The sequence below is a fragment of the Passer domesticus genome, chromosome 2 (assembly GCF_036417665.1).
Source record: "Passer domesticus isolate bPasDom1 chromosome 2, bPasDom1.hap1, whole genome shotgun sequence".
Classification (NCBI taxonomy): domain Eukaryota; kingdom Metazoa; phylum Chordata; class Aves; order Passeriformes; family Passeridae; genus Passer; species Passer domesticus.
In genome coordinates this window covers 35,311,067-35,333,210 of record NC_087475.1, presented here as the reverse complement: position 1 = coordinate 35,333,210, position 22,144 = coordinate 35,311,067, and the positions used below count along the sequence as shown (strand labels likewise).

Genomic DNA, 22,144 nt, shown 5'->3' with positions numbered 1-22,144 from the left:
AAATAGCACATTTCTCAACCTTTTCTGTTTTGTTACATACATACATAAAACACATACTACTGTTTCCTTCCTAACATAGCATCATAGAGTTTTCCAGTCCTCTTTACTTGAATCACTCCAAAGCCAGCTGCCTCCAGGAGCTTGCTGTACTCTGATGCTGTTCGTTCTTTCCCTTCTGTCTGGACCAACATATTCATTGAATACAGTTGGGTTTCTACAGGCCCACTTTTATCTTCATTCAGAAGGGATTCAACCAGCAGCACTCCCCCACCTGATGAAGAGAAGAAAAGGAAAACACACTCTGAGCAGTGAAAAGTTGAGCTATTTTTGAGCTGTTACTAGGACAGATCCGAAACTTACTTTCAGGAAGAAGCAGTCTCTACATTAAGTCACATTTCAGCATCACAGAAGACAATTAAAGAGCCAAAGCGCCAGAGCGTGTCTTTGCTGTGTTGGTATTGACATCCCAGAGCTGAAGGGGATGCTATGCCTGGGACAGAAATTTCCCATTTTCCCCAGGTGAAATTTACAGGACCTTACTGATTTTGCTTTGTAGGCTGTGCTTTTGAAACTCTGGAGCTTCATTGTGATGCTTAAGGAAATTTTTGCTGTCATGTATACACCTATATAAACAATACCCAAAATTCTCAATCCTTACACTTAATGCCTTGAAAGAGGAGTCCCTGCAGAGGAGACAAAAACTGGAAGCCAGACAAATAGATCCTAGACCGGGTGCTGTTTGTCTTAGCTGAACGTGGCTGGCTTGGGGAAAGCAAATGACTAAACCAATGAACTCCTGCACTCTGAAACTCTGTCATCCAAACTGAGCATCAAGACTGGTGTGCTTCTCATTGCTGATAGGTAAGAGTCTCTCTGCTCTTCAAGAGTTCACACATACCAGGTTTGCAAGCTTTGTAGACTTTTGCCAGCAGTTGTTTGCATTTGTCATCATCCCAATCATGCAGTATCTTGGATAAAATATACAGTTCAGCTTCAGGTATTGAATCATTAAAGAAGTCTCCTGTAAAGCAAGAATACATGCATTATACAAATTCCCAAAACACTGAGAGCTGAGTTATGCAAATATTTTCAGTTCTGTTTAATTCCAGGCTTGCAATGTCCTTCAGACATATCAGACAGCAATGAAGGTACCAGGTGAAAGTCCTCTGTTGCACTGCATAGCAAATTTTGCTCTTGATCAGTCTCAAGAAGATCTGAAACATTTAAAGGCAATAACTCATCCTGAAAGAGACTGATGCACAGGAAAGCATTTGAGTTTTGATTTTCTCCAGTAGCAGAAATTCAAATTCATACTGCACTAAGGACATAGGTTCACACAGTTCCTGTTGTGAGAAAGAAGGAAAGAATATTGCCTTCTCTAACAAAGTTTTCAAAGATCTTTGGTAATCACAGAATTACTTCATAAATCTGTAGATAAAAATACACATCTCTTACCTCATAGCACTAGCTTTGTTATTCCTTTTGTTTAGCACCTGCTGTACTGCATTCAGATTTTTTTTCTCAGCATTTTATTTTGTCATTTCTTCTCCCATTTTGTTGAATCTTTGTTTTTGTACACTCCCTTTCCTCCTCAAGGCTCCTTTTCTCTCTCTCAGCTTTGAGCATTTTCAAGCACTTCCAGCACTTTGAAGACTTTTGTAAACATTAAAAATGAGATCTCCCTATAATAATTTTTCTCATACATAGTACAAAGTCTATGCAGGATCAGTGGTCTGGGCAAGAGGAATAGGAGTTAGCTCACCTACTTTCATGATGTAAAATATCTTAGGACTTGAAGATTAATCAGTTTTGACTAGAGAAGGTAAAACCCTTGTTCAGAGCAGACCTGGCATCCCCCCACATCTGTCAGGAGTTTTGCACAGAGGAGTGTTAGGAAAATTTATAACAAAGCATAGCAGATTTCAAAATTGCATGATGCTGGTTTTTTTTGCTAATGTACCCTTGCTCTTAAGGAATGAAATAGTTCTCTTCAGGAATTAATGTTGTGAATAACTGAGTTGTGTCTCTGACAGCTGCTGGTGGACAGCTGGGACAGCTGCAGAGCTGGGCTGGGGAGGCTGTAGCCTGAGACACTGTCCCCATAGGGGGCAGCTGGGGACCTGAGCCTCCTCTATGACACCTCTGAGATGAGCCAGGGCTCTGGAGCAACAGCTGGGACAACACCACACACCTGTCCACACCTACCTTCATGGAAAGTGATCTGACGCTCCTCGGGGGAAACAAACTGTTCTTTGGCCACCTGCACAACTTCGGGCAGGTCATAAATTGTGACGGTAGAACTTGGATATAAAGAAACACACTCTTGGGCCAAAGCTCCTCCACCTCCTTTGGGGACAGTAAAAGAAGGTCAGTAGTGACACAAACGCAACCTGTTCAGTGACACCCCCATGAAAGTATACAGGCAAGGGTGCATTCAGCCTCTCGGAAGCTGGCAATGTACATTTGCACCCCTTGAAACACCCCTTCCCATGTGTTGCTGGGAGGGAAGAGGAGGGACAGGAGAAGTCACCGTGTATTCTGCAGGGAGGTCTGGGGCCTGCAGCACCCAGGCATGTGGGCTCAGCCCCTGCCATTACCACTCTTATACTCCCTCCTAGCCAGATCAGCTGCGGGTGCTGGAAGGTGAAAAATGAAAAACAGTCACTAAACCAGGCTTTGAGGAAGAAGTGAGGGAGGCCAGGAGGGAGCCTGCCTTGTCCCGTGAATCCTGGCAGCACTCAGCAGTGCTGGGACAGCCGGGTGCTGCAGGATAAGAGGCACTACCTCAACAACAGTGACAGAAGGGAAGATGGAAAGAGTCTAGCACTGGAAGAATGCATCAAGCAAGGCATGAAAAATGCTAAAGCTGCCACAACCACAAGGGGATGAGTGACTGCTTACATAAATCAGATGGTAGAGAAAAACATTCAGCTTCTTAATGCTCTCATCACTCTCACATTTCTGTTTTTAACCCAACCAAATCAGTAAAATTCTCCTTATAGTGTTATGTCCTTCTTTCCATTGTTTGCCCACCATTTAACATAGGAGTTGTTTTCCCCTGCAGAGCTTATAAAAGACAGTTCAGAGGCTTCTTAAAGAAGATCTTCTGACACTCACCTCCCAGGTCATAGATCTGCGTGAAAGGGGAAAGGTCAAATGCAGCAAGAACATCTCTGCCACATATACTCCATATTGAGTTCTGGCCAGCCATGAATTTTAGCATTTCTTCATCTGATCTAACAATGCAAACAGAGACAGCACAGAGAGAGGGTTCCTTACCACATCCTCGGAGATTCCTATAATATAACTGCTGCTACAGATTTTAGCTTAAAAAAAATCTCTGGTTTTATTGACACATAATATGTCCTCTTTGCATATAAACATACCTTGAATATTACTGTATCAGGAGTGTAAAGCTATGAAATCATGCATTTAAATAGAAGGGAATTAAGACTAGTGAAATCCAGTAGCGTATTATGCTGTTCATTCTCAGAATTTCCAAAGGACTTTTTTTTCCTTCAACTACCATTGCCTCTGTCAGAGATCTGTGACATTTTTCAGATTAGGAAATTATACACTCCTGTTCAAAATATCAGACAGTGTCCAAGTAATTGATATTGTTGAGAAATAAAAACATTGCATGATGCTGATGACAGCAATTCTCACATCATCATATTTAATTGTCCTGAGCCATAATTGAATACATTCGTTTTATCCACAACAAGAAGAATAAAATTTCTATAAATACTCTAATGATTACCTGTACATTGCTCCAAAAGGGTCTTTAGATGAAACACCAAAAGCTCTTTCATATTGGTTTCTTCCTTCTCTAAAATAGCAATTGAAAAAGCCTATGAGAGTGCTGATATATTTTTCAACATCTCACAAGAATGACTGGTTCTTTTCAAGGTCAGGGTGGGATGGCACTTTGAGCAATCTGATCTACTGAGTGGCATCCATGTTAGGAAGGTTGAAACTAGATGATCTTCAGAGCCTCTTCCAACCCAAACCATTCCAGGGTTCTGTGATTTATGGGAGCACACCTGAGATAAAGGTACAAGACTGATACAATAATCACAATCATCTACACCATGTTTGGTCATCAGTTGCATGGACTGGAACAAGTGAGACTCCAGACCCCAAAATGCCCCTCTAAACCTTTGCAACAGAAGGATTCTTAGCCACTACTCATTATTTACTTTGTTGATGCCACATCCAGTAATATCCACTGGAATGATAAAGTGCTTTACTGAAGATGACACATAAAGAAATATGATTTCTAGATCATCTCTACAATGACAGGGAAAAGGAAAATAAGAACATACACAAATAGAAAACGGGGGGGGGGGGGGGAAGCATACATATTGGCCATGTAAACAGCTGAATTATCTGTTGCTTTTAATTTCTGAGAACCAGCCAGCATCTTTGCTGAGCTCTTCCCTAGAAACACACCACTGAGAGCAGCGACACAGATGCTGCAAAGCTGCAGACAGCACACAGCACTCCTCCTTACCTCACAGCATCAGCCAGGTACTGCCAGCACAAGTAGACTGTGTTTGAATAATACATCATAATATGATACTGAGACTTTGGACTTGATTTTGTAAGGTAGACATTGGAAATTTCTGTGTTTCTGTAGAGGGCTAAAGGGTAAAATAAATGTATTTACTAACATATATGATATATCACCTTGCCAAGTCTGTTGTACAGCTCAGTGTTTATCACCAGAAGATGTCTATACAGCCAAAGACATAGCCACCTTACTTCTACAACCAAAGCCTTCCACTGTAATGAGCAATGGGTGAGGGCTGCTGAAATCTGTGTTACCCCGTTCTATCTAGGTAAACACCATCTCCCTACGATTACTTCCAGCCCCAAACATTTCTTTCAAGGAGAGTAAAAAAAATGCCTTTAAAAAAGTGTTATCATTTGCATATAGGCTTCTGCCCTCAGAGGAAGTTTTCGGTGTAGTCTATTTAAGTGAGAGGACTCACAGAAATCTCCCACTCCCTCCACTGCATCTGCAGTGGCATCACTCACCCACAGGACTTGCATACCAAAGGAATATAAAAGATAGATCCTGCTCTCCCCAAACTCCTTGAGCAATAACTATAATCCCTAAAGCAGAGCATGCCACCACAAGGCAGAGCAGGGGACACAACTTGTGAGACTCTAGCTGGTCCTGACCAGCTTTGTGATGGCTAGAGATCCTTTCTGTCCAAGTGGATTCCATATTTCTGACATAAGAAAAAACTTTTATCAACACTTAGTTCTGATCAATGACCTAAGAAAATAGTTCACATAATGGTAAAAACCCTAAGAAAAACAAAACCTGTTTTAATTCATGCTATTACCATCCACCCTGGCATTTTGTTTTAAAATCCTGCCCATACCCCAGAGATTTCTTGAGACAAGCTCCACAAAGCTTGTGGAGGTATCCTAAATATCTTCTTCAAAGTCACATGAGGCTCTTGTACAAATACATTTAGGGATATTGAGCCCTGCACCTGTGTTTCGTGCTATATTTGTGATCATGCTGACATTCGCCTCCTCTTTCAGCTGAAGAGTGAATCCTAAGAGTGATTCTCTCCTTCTAGCTACATTAACTGACTAGCATTTGGTATCAGCTTTGCCCACACATCTTACCTCACTTTCAAAACCATCAGAGGTTTAAATCTTTCAATTTATTCCCATTTCTCTGCCTTTATTACCTCCTTCTTGTGTCATCTCTACTGCCAAGAGCTTCAATCCCACACAGGCATCCAGCAGTCTTTTCATCCCCATGGTGCTGGCACCCAGACCTGCAGCAATGGTATCTGAAGACAGAGGCTTTCCTGACTCCAGAAGAAGATCAAACACCCCCAACTCACAGGCAGTGAACATAACCTGGGAGTAGGGAAAGATGGGAGTGAGGGATTAGGTGAAAGCACAAAACCTACTGCATTTCACAAGCTGCTTAACTAGGGAAAATATAAATTTAATAATATTTATTTCAGATAAACTTGTATTTCATATTATCAAGTCCAATTATTAAATTGTAGTTTATCTGAGCACCAATATAACATACTATGAATGTAATACACTCATTAGTCTAATTTTTTTTTTCATTTTCCAGTGAAGCCAACCAATGCTTTTTGGCTTCCAAAAGTCCACATTTAGAGACCAGATTTTGTGTGTAAATGTCCCTGCCTCTTCCTTAGTTTAGAAACATTCTCACAGTCTCCTAGAAAGAACAAAGGCAAGACTGGGGGGGGGAGGTGGTGCTTATTGTCTGTGTATGTTTCTGTTCTTTAACTAAGGATCTAACACATGCTTCAGTGAACCTTGGAGACTCTCTCATGGCTTGCAATAGGGGGAATATCCCATTGTATTGTTTATTTATTGACCTTGTTTTCAGGGACTGAAGTGAAGGACTACAGTGATCTCCCAGAAACAGGGAGGTTCCTATCATCCAGAAGAACTGCTTTGTTTAACTGAACAAAACTGCCCAGTCTTTCCATAGAGTTGTGCAACTTCTCCAGTAACACTCATCAACCTCCAGATAGACATAGCTAACCATACATTAAAAAAAGAACTTTAGCTATACACAGTCAACCTTAGAAGTATGAGCCTATTACTCTGGTCACATAAACACTCCTGAAACAGTAACAAAAACATCAGTTTAATTGACTGCCTATATATAAAATGATTTGAGCTACAATGAGTCCTGTACAATGAAGCTCCTTTTACCCTGAGTAAGAACAGGGCTTAACCAAAGTTGAAGTTGCTTCTCAAAAACATAGTACTAACAGTGTTAAATTGGAAAGCATTGGGCACTTCTCTTTCTCACAAAGCGATTTTTCGTTACGTATTTTTCCTCTCTTTATTGTCAGCTCTGTCTTTCAGGAGCTTAAGGTGCAGTGGTATTTGCACAACTCAAAGAGCATTCCTTCTGTTACCATGTTGGCCAGAGGTATAGCAAGGGACAATAGGAAAGTTAAGTAGTAAATGAGGAGAAAATCATCCACTGCACTGCATATTATAATTTTATGCCCATGTGCTTAAGCAAATAACATCAACAAACCATAAGAAGAGTGGAAGTACTAGTTTTGCTTTTGTGCCTTAAAAATATGTCTGGAAAACCAGTCATTATAGCAGTGCTTTCACCTCTTCCAAAGACTTACATTCAGGACCTGAAGAGAAATCCCTGAATATTTCTTTCTGCATACTCTAAGAGTTATATTTCTTACCTTTGAGATTAAAAATCCATTGCTGTATTGCACAATGATTTGAGGATAGTCAGGGTCTTCTGGGGAACCCATCTTCCTTCTGGACTGAGACACAGATTTTCTGGCTCTCTTAATTTAAATAAGCTTCTTTTCACCAAACACAAAGCATACCAGCTGATCCACATAATCTTATTGCTTCTGAGAAACACACTGGTTACAAAACGTGTTAGCTGAATTATTTGGCTTTGATGGGTCTTTCTGGTTCAACTGTTTCTTTGGATCTTCCATCATCAAGTATTAGGCTGAAGAAGCAGTGTGGATTAAAGCTTGTAAAGTTTATCAGTCAGCAACATGCTGGTACCTCAGAAACACTGGAAGGCTTGTAACAAGCAAAACAGGAATCAGTACAGAATTACACCAAGAACCTGAACTCAGAGCAATACACCAGGATTCATAGACCAAAGCAAAATCTTGCCTGGGACTTGAAACTTGCTGTGGGCACAGTCCAGGGGACCCTGAGCTGGCAGTAGGGTATACACCTCATCCCTAAGTGCAGAAACAGCAAGTCCAAAGAGAAGCTGTAAGAATCTGTTGCTGTTTTCTTACTGTGATTAGTTTGCTCTGATGACGATAACTTAGATGAAACCTATGAGGAATTAAAGCTACATTTTTTACTTTTCTGTATTTTGCAGGTCTTCCCACTCACCCTGATACCAGCTTAGAAAGGAATACATGCAGCACCACAGCAGGGGTGTCCTACTTGTACTTTCTATGTTTTGACAGAGCAGGGTGCTGAGGAATGACAACACATTTTTACATTTTCCAGCTGATTACTACAGTTTTTCTCCCCTTCTCTGCAAAACAAATCACGGGCAGCAGAAGGTCCTTGGGAAGGAACAATGAAATGACTGCAAAGTACAATATGGGGCATGGATTTTAACTTCACACAGGACATCCCCCACAGGTTTTCATCTGAAAATTAAACCCCTGGATTACTTACCTGAAATCTTGCTGCCCCACTGTTCATTTCTCTGTCTCTGTCTGACATCTTGCCCATCGCACCCCAGGGTAGATGTGTCAACATTCAGGTGAGGAAAGAACATTTCCATCAAGGAAAATACTCAGATTTGATGTCACATATTTAGTGACTCCCCTCAGGAAACAATGTTAAATTAAACCTTATTTGGTAATACACTGAAGACAAAATGTTACAAACCAGCATTTTTTCAGTGGCAGCTTTCTTCATGCTTCAGATTCTACTGTATAATCTTCCTCTGAATCTGTACTTTCTAACTAAATTTTACATAATCACACATCACCAGCCAAAGATAACTATTATTAGCCAAAAAAATTAGGAAGTTGTATGAAAACAAAAAAAAAATTCTCTTCTAAAGGCCAATTCTACCTGCTTCTGAGAAACTGGTGCAATTTCATGAAAGCTTAAGGATTTCCCACCCCTGGGAACATAAGAGCTATTCAGCCCCAGGCCATAAATGCACTTCACTTAAAGCAAAGTTATATGATACATGGGTCTCCACTAATAAAATGACCACACAGTTGATTAAATACACTTGAAGTTCTTTTTCAATTATGACTAAATCTGTCTGTTGAGGATAGCAGTTATAATCATCTAATGGGATTACTACTAGTAGTAAGATGTAGGGGAGGAAGCTTGCAGATAACCCACACCAGACTGAAAAAAGCCAGATGCAGAAGCTGTTTCCAAGTTAATTGTTAGTAAGGCTTAGAGTTTAAGCTCCTTTTAAGCTAGAAATACATTCATGAAGATGAAATTGCAAGGGCTTGCTTTCTCTGAAAACCCTATCAAGATTTCTCTCATAGGGCTTAGACCACATGCAGGCTAAAGCCCTTATTTTACCACCACAGTTCTATTTCAGTGATGCATTTTTCTTTGCCTAAATCACTCACTACAGTCAAATGCTACACAAAAAACAATTATGTCATTTTTGCATAACATTTGAAAGTAAGAAATTATCTATGAACAAAGGAGATTTAGTAAAATGAATGTGTCTGCCAGTGAGACATGGCAGATGACACTATCTTCTCACACAAAACCTCCCTTGTAAGCAAAAACTACAAATCCCAGGGATTGGACTATGATGAGTTTCAATAGTGCCAGTAGGGAAACAACTGTGCCTTGCTATCATGAGTAAGTCTCTAAGCATACCCAGCTTATAACACGTGCCCTGGAAGGGCCCTAAGGTAATAGTCTGTGGCCTGTTTTCTAACAATCCTAAAAAACCAAGATACTCAGTAACATACTTTTTCTTTGAAATAGAATATCAAGTTTTAAATGCTCCTTTTCTCTTTTATAGCTTCTAACAATTCTTGTATTTTACAATAGATGCATTTTCCTAGTAACATGACTATTATTTCCATCACTTTTGACACACACCAATTTTAGTTTTTTCCTGTTTTCATCACATATACTAATAGCAAACATTTGGAGTTGGCACAAAAAACTGTATATCCAGCCTATTTTCCAAGCAAACCCTCCCTTCTCTTTAGATTCACTCTGAGAACAGTAAAAACTCTGAGAACATCTTTTGAAGTGTATGTCAGGCAATCCAGAGTTGTTCTTGGTTTAACTTGTGGACTGCAAATAATTTCTCAACAAATAATTCAACTAAATAATCATTGAGATTTTTTTGAGAGGAAAGTCCCAGCAGATAAGAGTCATAGTCTTCCTGAGGATATCCAGCTACATCAGCTACAAGTGATAGATGCAGAAACTTTAGGAAGAGAGAGAGACAGATGCAAACAGAAAACCAAGATGGATAGCAGTTGAGGCAGGCTCTGAATTCAGAATTTGCTTGTGTTCTGTCAAGCGTCACAAAGGAAAACCATGGATACACAACTGCCTTAAACAGGCCATTTTAGAGGTTTGGCTTTGTTGGAGATGGAAGGAACGCCTTCCTGCCCAGGAGAGGTGGTGCATAAATTCCTCATTTTTCCTTCCTTGTGCATGCAGCTTTGGCTTTACCTTTATATTGTGTTTATCTCAATTCATGAGATTTCTCACTTTTACCCTCACAATTCTCTATCCCATCCCACCAGGGGTGTGTGAACACCTGCATGGAGTCTAGTTGCCAGCTGCTATAAATCACAGCAGCAAGACATGTGCAATGAACAGAAAAGATTTTTCCAGCCCTTCCTTTTTATAGGGAAGGTAGAAAGCAAAAGACAATACTCTTGTGTTGAACAGATGTCCAGGATCATATGCAGAACTGCAGGGAAAATCTAATCTGAAGGTGATCAATCCTTGTTCAGACACTTGGCTGGCAGTGCCTGGGAGTGACATCCCTTCATATCATCCTACAGCTAGTCCAATATCACGGACAGCACACCTGAACATCCCATGCAGAGCAGGTAGAGCTCACCTGGCAGGTGCCACAGTACACATGCAGCTGGATTAGTTATCACTTAGAGAGCAATTCTAATCAGCCTTAGCCCTTCAAAAATTTCATAACATTTGCTATGGCAAAACATTCACCTGAGCTAACCCATGAATTCTCTTTTTTTGTCAGGCAGCAGGAGATTGAGGTGCAGCATGTGAGGGGGTACCAGACCATACTGATTTTCCGTGCTGCCATTAAAGAAAGGGTGGTGGTGCACATCACCTCAAACAAGCCTCAGGAGCCCAGTATTAGATTAATATAGGACACTTGATTCATTCTGTGCGCTCAGTTCTGAAGCATCAACCCACTTTTGAAGAATCAATGGCAACCAGATTGCTGCTTTATACAAACCCTAGAGACAATTGCAAATTTACTGCGAAGCAGCAAACTATACCTCCTGCAAATAATATGTTCATTAGACTTGGGAAAGGCCAATCAACAGAATGCAATATAAGCTTGCTGAAATGGGTGTTGTATTCAGAAGAACCAAACCTCAGAAGCAGGATATCAGATCAAGACACAGACAATGCATAATAAACACAAACTTGATCTGTATTGTAATACAGGACATCAGTGGCCAATTTTGTCCACACATTTATAAATTATTTGCCAAACTAGTTCATTTAATTGCTGTCTTATATAGAATGTAACAACATCTCTAGCTCTGCTATCAAACATGAGCAGCCACAATAGTCTGTTATATGATCCTGTACAAGAACTGCCCTAAAGCTGACATTGGTGCAAAGTCCAGGTAGTTTTGATCACCAATCGACTCTCACTAGTTTGTCTTTATAGCCTTGTGGCACTGATAGAATCTTGCATTCACGATTTTGGGAGTGACTGCAAAAATTCCCCTTTTCTCTGTCAGTTTTAAAGACTATGCTTCCAGGTAACATAACATATTTTTATACACATATCTAATTATGCCTAGGTCTTTATTTTAGGACACTGAATAGATTACAAAGGTAGAGACAATTAGAAACAGGATTTAGATATGGTTACAGCTTAGGTAATAATTTTTACTAATATAAATTACTGCTGGCAATTTGACTCGCATATTATGAAAACTCCTTTACCATAGTGGGCAGTAATCAGATGGAAAATATCACATTCATATTGAAGGGCTTTGGCCTTGCTGTTGTAGCAAAGCTGTCGTTTGACTAAGCTGCTTCCCAAGCCACCTAGGGCAGACTGAGGCCAGGAGATAAAAAGAAAACTGCAGGTCGAAAGGCTGGTACATGCAGAGACTCATCAGCCTTCAGACAGATACAAGAGGAGACATTTCTTAAGGATAAAACAGGACTGTGCAGTAACACTGCCCATAGCAACACGAACTTAGATTTCTTACCCCTTTGAGACTCTCCTGTTCTTTGCTTCACAAGGCTGCAGAAAAACCACTCCTAGTTGCCACTGCCAACAACTATGACGAGGCAGCAGCACATGCAGAGAGCACATGCACCAGGTCCTGCCCAGAAAAGGGAGCTCAAGAGTATCGGCCCACCAACTTCCCACCCTCTTCAGCTCAGACCTTGCTGAAAGCAGTCTGTGATTAGCAGGGTTCACACCTCCAACAGGAAGAGGTCACATGCTCCCTTGTATCACTAGACGATCAGTACACTTCAAAACCCTACACATCCTCAAGAGCAAAGATCCTTGATCCTGTCCTTCTGGCAAGGACATAAAGGAGACATTGTGGTGTCAGATGTGAAATCTCTCCTGGAGCTGAGGGCAACAACTGAGGCGCATTCTCACAACTGAGAAAACTCTCCTCCTGTCTCACCATGTGAGTGAAGAATGATCAAGAATGACATAAGAACACCGGAATAAACACTGGGCATTTCTTGCGACTCAGTACATGAAATAGGGCTCAGAGGTCTCTTTCCCTGCTGTCTAGACTTTCCAGCAGGCATGAACACAGGGCTGTAGCATGAAGTTGCCCAATCCATGGTTTAACAGGATTTACAACCTGTATTTATACCACACCAATCATGCTCACTGGGGAAGTTTTTCCACTAGTGAAGGAAATAACCTACCAGTTAAGAGTGAACCTGAGCTTTCTCCAGCAACAAAGCCTGATTTTAAACTAAGCTTAAATTGACAAGTATGGTTGCCTGGCACAAGGCAAGAAGCTGAGTGAGTTCTTGACTTTGCAAGGGAAGAACTACAGATTTTGGAATGACACAGAAGAAACAATCCCCCCTTCCTTGACCCGACGGCAACTCGGTAAGTGATGTGTTCCAGGACACAGCTGGCCCTCCTGGCTGACAGGCTACACTGAAACCCATGTTCAACCTGTCATCCATCACAAACCCTAGGTCCCTTTCTGTAGGGCTGCTCTCCAGTGTCTTGTTCCCCAGTCTGTGTGTACATCCAGAGCTTCCCCATCCCAGGTGCAGAATCCAGCACTTGCCCTGTGTATGGCTGGTGATTGCCCAGCTCTCTGATTTGTCTATGCCTCTCTGCCTTTGAGGGACACAGCAGCTCCTCACAATTTGGTGTTATCAATGTCTTACCTTTTCTGTCCACAGCTAGTAACTACAAAGATTTCAGCATCATGGTCTAGTAAGAAACAAACCCACAAGGACTGTGAAAGTAAAGCAAACAAAGTCAGCCAAGCATCCAGCTGAGCCGCAGCACTAATGTGCTTCTCAGACACTCCAGGAAATGGATACACTTTGATTTCATGCATCAGTGTGAGGAAAATGGCATCTGAAGGCTGTAGTTAAAGAGCACACATCCTGCTGAATTAAGAGTTGACATATGTGTAACATAACAGGACCATCAAGAGAAGCTGAACTTCATTATTCAAATTTGCTGAGTGATACTTTCAACAAACAGGTTCTTAAGACAACACTTCTGCAGATTTTAATATATTGACACATGAAAACAGCAACTTCAGTTCACTGGAAACAGTTTTCTTTTTAATTTTACCATAAAAATGCAAAATAAACTCTTTCACTGTAACATTATAGCTTTTAATATTCCTGAGCTGCATTTTAAAAGCAAAAGTATTCTTAAATGGATTTAACAAGAGACACTGCAGCCTTACTTTTCAACAACACAAGTAAAAATAATTTAGCAAGAAGGCCCCTTTTTCAAGACAATGTTTAGCTCTTTATGTACCTGAAAAAATGTTTCAAGTAGCCCTATGCCACCTGAAATAATTACAAAGCCAAATATGTCAACAAAATATCAGAACAACTTTCAACCATTTTACCACTGCTTGTTACTTCCTACACCAGGTGTGCCTCTCTTACATGGAAAGTATTATACAAAGGCATTACATGCCAGAATAATTTGGGCCACAAAGCTTGGCATCATACAGACATATGAAGGAATCAAAGCAATTTAAAAGGTATCCTGTGTAACTTTATAGTCAGTTTTAAGAAAAAATATTAAAGTCTTGCTATCCATCTCAAACAATAAAAACTCTACTTTGTTAAACATGGTTTCATTGAATGTACCAGGAAACACTTTAAATCAAATCTGTATGTAATAGCTTGTCACCTCTGAAGTTCCTATAACTGGCACCCATGTATTTCTTAAGCCAAATTAGGTGATAAAAACTAAATACACTAAAATTAAGGTTTAGAAAACTGAAACTGAAGAAAACAGGTTGGCTTTTAGCACTTTAGGAACTTCAGCACAAGCACAATTATACCTACATTGTGGTAGAAACCTAGAAAGAGACAACAAAGGAAGGAAGGTCAAAAAAATCAGGCATCTCTTTTCTTGATTTCAAGGACTAGATGCAAGCTAAGAATTGGTCAAAACAATTGTGTTTTCTATAACAGTCACACCAATGAGGTCTGGTGTCCAATTCTGTGGCCCTTTTGTCCTACCAGAGCTTTTCAAAGGAGCCAAGGCCTCCACCACCCACTCTGAGCACTCCTTTGCCTATTCAGCGATCACCTCCGGTGCCTTCGTCTCCTGCTCGCGCTTCTGCGACTCCGACTCCTTTCTCTCCTGTCCCGCCTCCGTTCGCGACTGCGCGTTCTCCTGTAGCGGGAACGCCTGGGGCTTGCGCTCCTTCGCCGGGGACTGCGGCTTCGGCGAGGGCTGTAACTTCTGCTGGAGTGTCTGTAATACCTCCTGTCCCTCCTATGCTTTTCATCCCGGTGACTCACATCTCTTCTGTGCCTGCTGCTCTCCCGTCTACCCTTACTCTCATCACTGTTTATGCTGCTACATGAATGGCTCTTTCTTCTCCTTGGCTCTGTTCCACGTTTGTCCTGCTCACAGGGCAAGTCCTTCTTGCAAGTGCTCTGGTCATAGCTAGAGAGGCTCTTCTGGTCCTGGTTATCGGCGGGAACACATGAAAGTACACCCGAACCCCTTTTGTCAGAACACCTCTCAGAGTTTGTAGTATGAAGATTCTGTCCTTCTTTGTCATGAACCTTGTCGTGAACGTTGCCATTTAAGTACTTGCATTGAGTGTTTACACTTTCACGGGATGCTACTTCTGCTTGAGAGCCAGGAGCCAGTTTGCCTGAAACAGCCTGTCCTGAGGTAGAAGTGATGCAGCTGGATGACACAGTGTGAGGAACAGCACTAGGGCTTTTCAGCACGTCAGTCTGAGATGCTTCTGTTTCTTCTTTGTTTTGATTAATTGCATCCATTTTCTTGCTTAGAAGATTGTTCAGTAGTTTCTCCCTCAGTTCCTTTTCTTTTCTCTGCAACCCCAGTGCTCTCTCTTTTTCCTCTTCCACACGTTTAAGCTCAGCCTCCTGGAGCCTCCGTCTCTCCTCCAGCTGCTGCAGACAAATCTTTTCTTCATTCTGTTCTTGCTCCAAAAGCTTTACTGTCTGAAAGACAGTCAAAGGGAAGAATAAACAAAAAATACCTGCTCCTGCTTCCAAGTTACAGCATAACACAAAGGCAGTAAAGTGGCAAGAAAATAAAATCTAACCAACAGAACTTAACCATCCCAAAATAAAATGGTGTTTCCTTTTCAAAGGGAAAAAAATCAAAACATATCAATCAACAAATCCCACTAATCCAAAACTGCTCCAAGTTGAAACACTATTTGCTCACAATTTTTGAGAGAAAATTTTGTCTTCATGTCTCCTCAATATAACAAAAGTAACATATGAAATCTGCAGTATTGAAATATATTATCAGGGTCAAAACTTGAAGGTTTCAGTCAAATTTAAAATTTCAAAATTCAGTCAAACTGAAAATGTTTTTAATTTTATTGAAAAGAACTCCTTTTAGATGATTGCTATCTGTGGCTCATAGATGATTTTACAAAAAGTCCACAAAACCAGCAAGTAATTAAATGGACAATTATTATGTAGAAACAAATTGTTGTTTTGTCAACCACTTTAAAAACTCACGATACTAGAAAAGGTTCAAACCTTTTTCTATTCTGACCTAGTCAAGTGGCTTAGTATAGACCTCAGAATTCTCTAAATGAAAGAAACACACTCTCTGTTTCATCAGACAATCTACTGCACAGCTACAAAGCTAAAAAGTCTGCAAAAGGCATTTCTCCCTTCTTCTAGTATGTAACTGATCTGTACATAGCCCTGGTGAGTTCAAAAACACTCCTTAAGTGTACTGGCATCAAGAAAAAAAACCCGTGCTTTACCACAGAGCTTTTCATTTCTACAGAAAATATTTCACATTCAGTACACCCTAATACTATTTTATCTAAGTCTTAAGCTTCAGTGTTTCAGTGAAAAAAATAACAATACTGTTAGAGACGGAATCTAAGATTTGAAACCTCTGCTGACAGTACTTTTCCTACAGAAGAAACATTCTGTGCATTTCAAACATTAACTAATCAAGTTCAATCTCTGAAACTCCAAAGAACAGTGAACAGAATTGCTGTGAGGCAGATGGGAAACAGCATCTAAACCAGAATTAGAAAAGGAGTCCTGCATCTTATCCTCTGTGGTTAGCTCACTTCATCATGCTCACATGTCCTTCTACTGGACCTGACAATTTACAGACAAAAAATGCTATTCAGGACTATAGGTTCTTTTCATTTACCTCCAAGTGCATATCTGACCAATAGAGAAATACTGTTTAATTGTGCTTTTCTGAAATTTTTGTCTAAGGAATAGCAGCTGCAGAGGTAGTAAACCTTGTGTTTAATGAACAGACCTCCCCACCTCCTCTCAAGCCAGCCAAGGGCTTTCTTCTGTTGGGTTCTTCATTAGCTTCTGAAATAAATATTGAAATTACCTTTGCTCTGCTTAGCAGTTCTGCAATTAGTCTAATGGACTGAAGATTTCTCTGAGCTAATAGGAGCTTCCTTTCTTCTAGCTTTATCTTCTCTTGAAGTTTTCTCTGTTCTTCAGCTTGCAGCTTTTCAAGTTGTTTTTTGTTCCGTCGAACTTCACGATCTTTCTGTTTCTGTTCTCTCTTGCGCAACTTCTCTTCTCTTTTTCTCTCTCTCTCATATTCTTCAAGCTCTCTCTGCTTCCTAAAAAGAGTAAATATTTTTGCCTTATCTAGGCAAAGCACAATTTCAAACCCCTACTATATGCACAATACATTTTACACTTCAAGTAAATTTGCTTCTATATAAGTCACGTTGACGAAGAACAAAAGTAGAAAACTGAACATTTAAACCCTTACTTGTGACAGCAAACAGTCATATTAATCTATTTTTAACAAGTTGGAATTCAAAGAAAAAAAATTGCTACAGCAAGTAATTGTTTTTTGAACTTTGCCCAGAGGCAATAACAATGCATGAGGCAGCTGGGCAGAGAATTATCACAGCCAGAAGAATATCAAGCCAACAAATGTGTGCAGTGGTGGTGGGTTTTATTTCTGTGATTAGGACAAAATAGTAGCTTTTGTTAAAGGCCATGGGTCTCCGAAACTAGGTGATTAATGGCAAGATTTTTAGGAAATTGAGTATTTTGCAGGTTTAATACTTTGAACTGAACATAAGCATAAGTGGTAAACTAAACCATACTCAGCTTTAAGAGCTTCATTTTAGCTACAGGCAACTTGTGTTTATTTATTTTCACTGATATGAAGGAGCAGTTTTGTTATGCCTGGTTGTTAAAACTATAACTGAACAATGAGCTGTAAATACCTTTCTTCTTCTTTTTGTTTTTCCTCAGCTTCTTTCTCTTTACGTTTTTGTTCTTCTCTCTGCTTTTCAAGCTCTTGAAGCTTTTGCCTTTCAAGTTGACGCTTCTTAATTGATGCATCACTGAGGTGTTTTGTTGAGTCAAAAGAAACCTGTACATGACACAATTGAAAACAGGTTTAAGGAAACAGCAAAAAAAAAATTACAACCTGACAGTTTTAACTTAGACCTTGATGTAAGTACAATCAGACGTGTAAAACCTTATTCAAAACAAAGGGAAGGTGCTTTCTCTGTGTGCCCAGAGAAAGCACCACCTACTCTAATCAGGTAACTGGGTACTAAATGTGTGCACACATGTAGCAAAATCAGATACCACTTCTGTGTCTCACAAGCAAAACCAAACCCCAGTGTGGCTGAGGCTCTGTCTGTCCCATGTATTCAATGTGTCAGATTGGGCATGTACAGAACTCTTAATTAATGCAAGCTGTTAGGGACTGTACAGCACTATGTAGAAATAGGTTTAAATAAAGGCCTTCCTTTCTATCTAAAAGTGTGATCCTTAAATTCAGCAGAAGACATAGTTCTACAGCATTCAACACCTGGTTCAAGCGTCCTCACCAGTTCTAAAACCAAGATTCCCAAACTGAGGTACACTGGGCAGAAGATCCCAAGTCATGGGAACAGAAAGAAAAGAAAGAGGAATGAAAAATGAAAAATGAGACTTCTGAGGCACTCAGCTTCCAGGATGTATGAACACACCCTGGTCACATCCAGCTGCGTGCTGGAACAGGACACCACCAGACATGACAGCCCTGGTGTCCTAATCTCCAATTCTGAGTGCAGGCAGGCAGGGATCTCTAAGACATTTCCACAGACCCGTGGTCATTGAACCATGGGTCAGAGAACAAGGAGCACAGCCTCTGCAGTTTAATCTACTCAGGCTTCAGACAAATGATGTTTCATTAACAGACTGAGAGGACAAACAGGTACAAACAGACAAGGTGTGGTGACCTTGCATGACAGAGAGCTGCTGTCCTGACAGGGCAGCTGCCAGGAAGGCATGACTCTTCTTGCAGAGCCATACTAAATTTGGGAACCCTGATCCCCTGCACGTGAATGACAGGTTGAGTTTCACCAGGTCAAGGCACAGTTTCTATCCCACAACTGATAAGCTTTGATAACAAGATAAAAGATTGCAGTATTTTACTTACACTGACTAAACTACAATTTGAATAAATATCTGCATGTTCCCATATTGCACAAAGGAATACTCAAGGTTTTTTTCTGAAATACTCTCCCTGGTTTGATGAATGACTACTGAGCATCCCAAAATACATCCACAAACATTTCACTCAACCCATATAGTAAATGCACAGACCACTCCCAAAGACAGTAAGTTTTCTTGAGGCTGTGCTTTCAGAAACACTCCATCTGGAGAGACTGCCTTGTTCCCTCCTGTCACAGCTGTAATTTCTAAGACAATAAGGTTACAGAAAATTACTTCTGGAAAACTCTGTATGTAAGTATTATGAAATAAGCATAATAAAATTACAGGAAACTGTGCTACAAATGAAAATTAGCATTTAAATCTTTGTGGGGCCTTCCTGTATGTAAGGTACACTGACAATTAACTGTGTATTTCCCAGACCAGACAGACCACATGCTACTAAGCCCTTTAGTTCTGACCTTTGACTGGTAGACACAGCTATCAATGCAGGGGTGAAATTCTCCCCCAAAATGTCTCTCTATAGTGAACACATGAAAGAATAATGCACTTTACAGCCAATCTTCGGGTGAAATTTGTCTGAACTTGCTCAGAACTAGAATTTTAAGTGAAATCGCGATTTATAAATAGATATTATTTTCTAAAGAAATTTAGAAAATCGTGTTCATAAACTTGATCCTTCCACCAGCAGTTCTCATTTCTAGAATTTTCTTATTAAGTAAAAGCAAAACCCCACTCATTTTAGTTATGTAGTCTAACAACACATTTTTCTACCAACATTTTCCTTTAAAAATTGTATTATGTCTGTCCCATAAGGCTATATTAATGCTGTCAATGTCACCTGTTGCCATCACTGTGGTACACAGATAAAGGCTTCAAGCACTATGGAAATACCATTTAGTTGTACTCAGCCCTTCATGTGGGTTCCCACACAAAGGGCTGCAGTCTCTCACCTTTATGTTGCAAGCCACTGCTTTGCCATCCTCGCCCTTGTACATCAGCTTCATGCCCCGCAGGGCGTTCATGGCCTCGATGAACCCCGCGTACTCCCGGTACTGAACATAGGCTTCAAAGTTTAAATGGCCCCCAAAGCTGAAAGTGTGAAAATTCCTGCCAGTCATCTCTTCTCTGTAAGGGTCCAGCATGGGTATGTCCACATTACGGATTTCTCCAAATTTCTGGAAAACTTTTATAAGGACTTCTTCACTTGGCTTTTCCGAGCCAGTCTCCTTTGCTGCAAACCACTTACAAGGCAAACCCTCCAAATGAATAGTGTCCGGCCTTTCCCCAGGCAAGGTTTCGTTCATATCCTTTGCATCACGGAAAAACGAGTCCCAGTCATGTCTGGTAGGAAAGTCAATCTTGTATTCCGCGGCACGCACTTTCAAAATGTCAGAGAAGCCGCTCAGCTTTATTGTTTTGCCATCAAGGCACGCCAGAAAAGATTTAACCAAACTTTTGTTCTCGACCTCTCCTTCAAACCTAATGAAATCCATCGTGCTTTTAGAAATCCGCAGAGTGGAAAACTGATGAGTTTGCACCATCCCCTTCAATCTTTCCATCACTTCCCAGTTCGAAATGGATTTTCCCGGTTGCTTCAGCTGAGGAAGTGCCACACTGATGGTCATTTTTGTAATGGGTTTAAGGTATAACCCACAGGGAGCACAGAGCTCTACAGCTTCTGATGTATCATGAACTATTGTTGCAGCAGCCATAACCAAGAACAAGCATAGGATAAAAAAATAAAAGATGCAAGTTTAAGTTGCAGGCCAACAGTAGTCAAATAAAATAGCCCTTATCCATAAATAATTTAATTCTTTGGCGATTTAAGCATTCCCACGTTAAAACGATGTCTCTTAACACAAGAGTGAATTAGATAATTACAACCGAGTAGTACAAACATCTTAAACTACTTTACAACCACTAGAGCCTATAAGTAATTAAATCTCTGTAAGGCCTCTGAATAGAAAACTAGAAGCTGATGACAGTCTTAGGAATACATGAAGTTGGTATGGGATTGCTCAGAAAGCAGCTACCCTTTCTCAGGAGGGAAGGGACTGGCGGCGCGATGTCACACCGCTCCCCAATCTACTTAACAACCAGTGAACCCCAGCAGGCTGGCGCCCAGGCGGATCTCACGTTCTCCGGAAGGAAGACCTGGAAAGCGTCTGCAACGAGAGAAAAGCGCCCCTTTTATTTAAAAGCCCGAAGCCCCACCGCCCCTCCCTGCCGGCAGCGCCGAGCAGGCTCGCAGGACAAGGCTGGGAAGCACCGCGAACCACACCGGAGCCAGCGGCCGCCGCCGGCAGCTGCCCCGGCGGGCGGAGCCCGGGCGGCGGGGGGACACCCCGGGAAGACGCCAGCGGGAAAAGCGCCGCTCGCCGATGCCGGGGTCCACTCGCACGCCCCGCCGCCGGCTGCGGCGCGTCCCCCGGCAGGCGGAGCCGGCCCCGCGCCCCTCGCTCCCGCCGCCCGGACGGGACCCCCCGCCCGCCTCACCCGCAGCCGCCGGGACGCGCCACCCCGCGTGCGCCGCCGCCGCCGCTTCCGCTTCCGCGTGGCGCGAGGCCGCGGCCCGCGGGAGCGCCTCCCTGCGGCGGGAGGGCGCCGCCTGGCGGCGGGGCGGGACGCGCGGCGCAGGGACGCGCGGGCTCCGCTCCCCCGGGAAGCGCGGCCGCGATCCCGGGCTCCGCGGGCAGGGCACCCTCCGTGTGCCCTGCTGAGCGCACACCGGCTCTCGGGACTGCTGGGGCTCGCTGCGTGCCAGCGCTCCCCCTTGCACAGAATCGGTTCGGTGGGAAAAGCACCTCTGAGTCATCGAGTGCAACCTCTGCTCCAGCACCACCGTGTCCATGGAAGATGGTGCTGAGCGCCGCCTCCAGCCTTTCCTTAAACACCTCCAGGGACGGTGACTGCACAACCTCCCTGGGCAGCCCATCCCAATATCTAATCCTTTATGTGAAGAAATTCCTCCTAATACCCAAGCTGAACCTTCCCTGGCACAGCTTGAGCCTGTTTCCTCTTGTGCTGTTGCTGGTTGCCCGGGCGAAGAGGTTGACCCCTGCCTGGCTACAGCCTCCTTTCCGGTGGTTCCAGAGGGTCGTAAAGTCCCCCGAGCCTCCTTTTTACAAAGCTTAACAACTCCCTCAGCCGCTCCTCACAGGACACACACTCCATGGGACACGCACTCCATAGGACCTGTGTTCCCTCTTGTCAGCCCAGGACATGAGGGCACAGCCAAGGC

At 42.0% G+C, this 22,144-nt stretch overlaps 2 protein-coding genes and 1 long non-coding RNA gene across 6 annotated transcripts; 1 reads left to right on the top strand and 2 right to left on the bottom strand.

Moving 5' to 3' along the window:
- Positions 1 to 47: 47 nt before the first annotated feature.
- ASMT (acetylserotonin O-methyltransferase) lies at positions 48 to 12,025 on the bottom strand. 2 transcript variants are annotated; one of them, XM_064408245.1, is made up of 8 exons: positions 11,976 to 12,025; positions 5,712 to 5,886; positions 4,514 to 4,643; positions 3,761 to 3,829; positions 3,118 to 3,236; positions 2,206 to 2,346; positions 899 to 1,021; positions 48 to 271 (listed from the first exon to the last, which is right to left on the bottom strand). In XM_064408245.1, exons 2-8 carry the CDS (start codon positions 5,881 to 5,883, stop codon positions 57 to 59), a joined length of 969 nt encoding a protein of 322 aa, XP_064264315.1. In that variant the 5' UTR covers positions 5,884 to 5,886; positions 11,976 to 12,025; the 3' UTR covers positions 48 to 56. The 2 variants fall into 2 exon arrangements, with proteins under 2 accessions (XP_064264315.1, XP_064264313.1); XM_064408243.1 differs by lacking the exon at positions 11,976 to 12,025 and adding an exon at positions 7,230 to 7,909.
- Positions 2,235 to 17,826, top strand: LOC135293740 (uncharacterized). The gene is made up of 2 exons (XR_010355848.1): positions 2,235 to 2,367; positions 7,901 to 17,826. It is a non-coding gene; the product is annotated as an uncharacterized LOC135293740 (long non-coding RNA).
- Positions 13,527 to 21,445, bottom strand: AKAP17A (A-kinase anchoring protein 17A). 3 transcript variants are annotated; one of them, XM_064408241.1, is made up of 5 exons: positions 21,400 to 21,445; positions 19,854 to 21,068; positions 17,679 to 17,827; positions 16,817 to 17,057; positions 13,527 to 15,432 (listed from the first exon to the last, which is right to left on the bottom strand). In XM_064408241.1, exons 2-5 carry the CDS (start codon positions 20,613 to 20,615, stop codon positions 14,536 to 14,538), a joined length of 2,049 nt encoding a protein of 682 aa, XP_064264311.1. In that variant the 5' UTR covers positions 20,616 to 21,068; positions 21,400 to 21,445; the 3' UTR covers positions 13,527 to 14,535. The 3 variants fall into 3 exon arrangements, with proteins under 3 accessions (XP_064264311.1, XP_064264312.1, XP_064264310.1); XM_064408242.1 differs by lacking the exon at positions 21,400 to 21,445 and having other exon boundaries at positions 19,854 to 20,596; positions 20,937 to 21,393; XM_064408240.1 differs by lacking the exon at positions 21,400 to 21,445 and having other exon boundaries at positions 19,854 to 21,393.
- Positions 21,446 to 22,144: the final 699 nt, after the last annotated feature.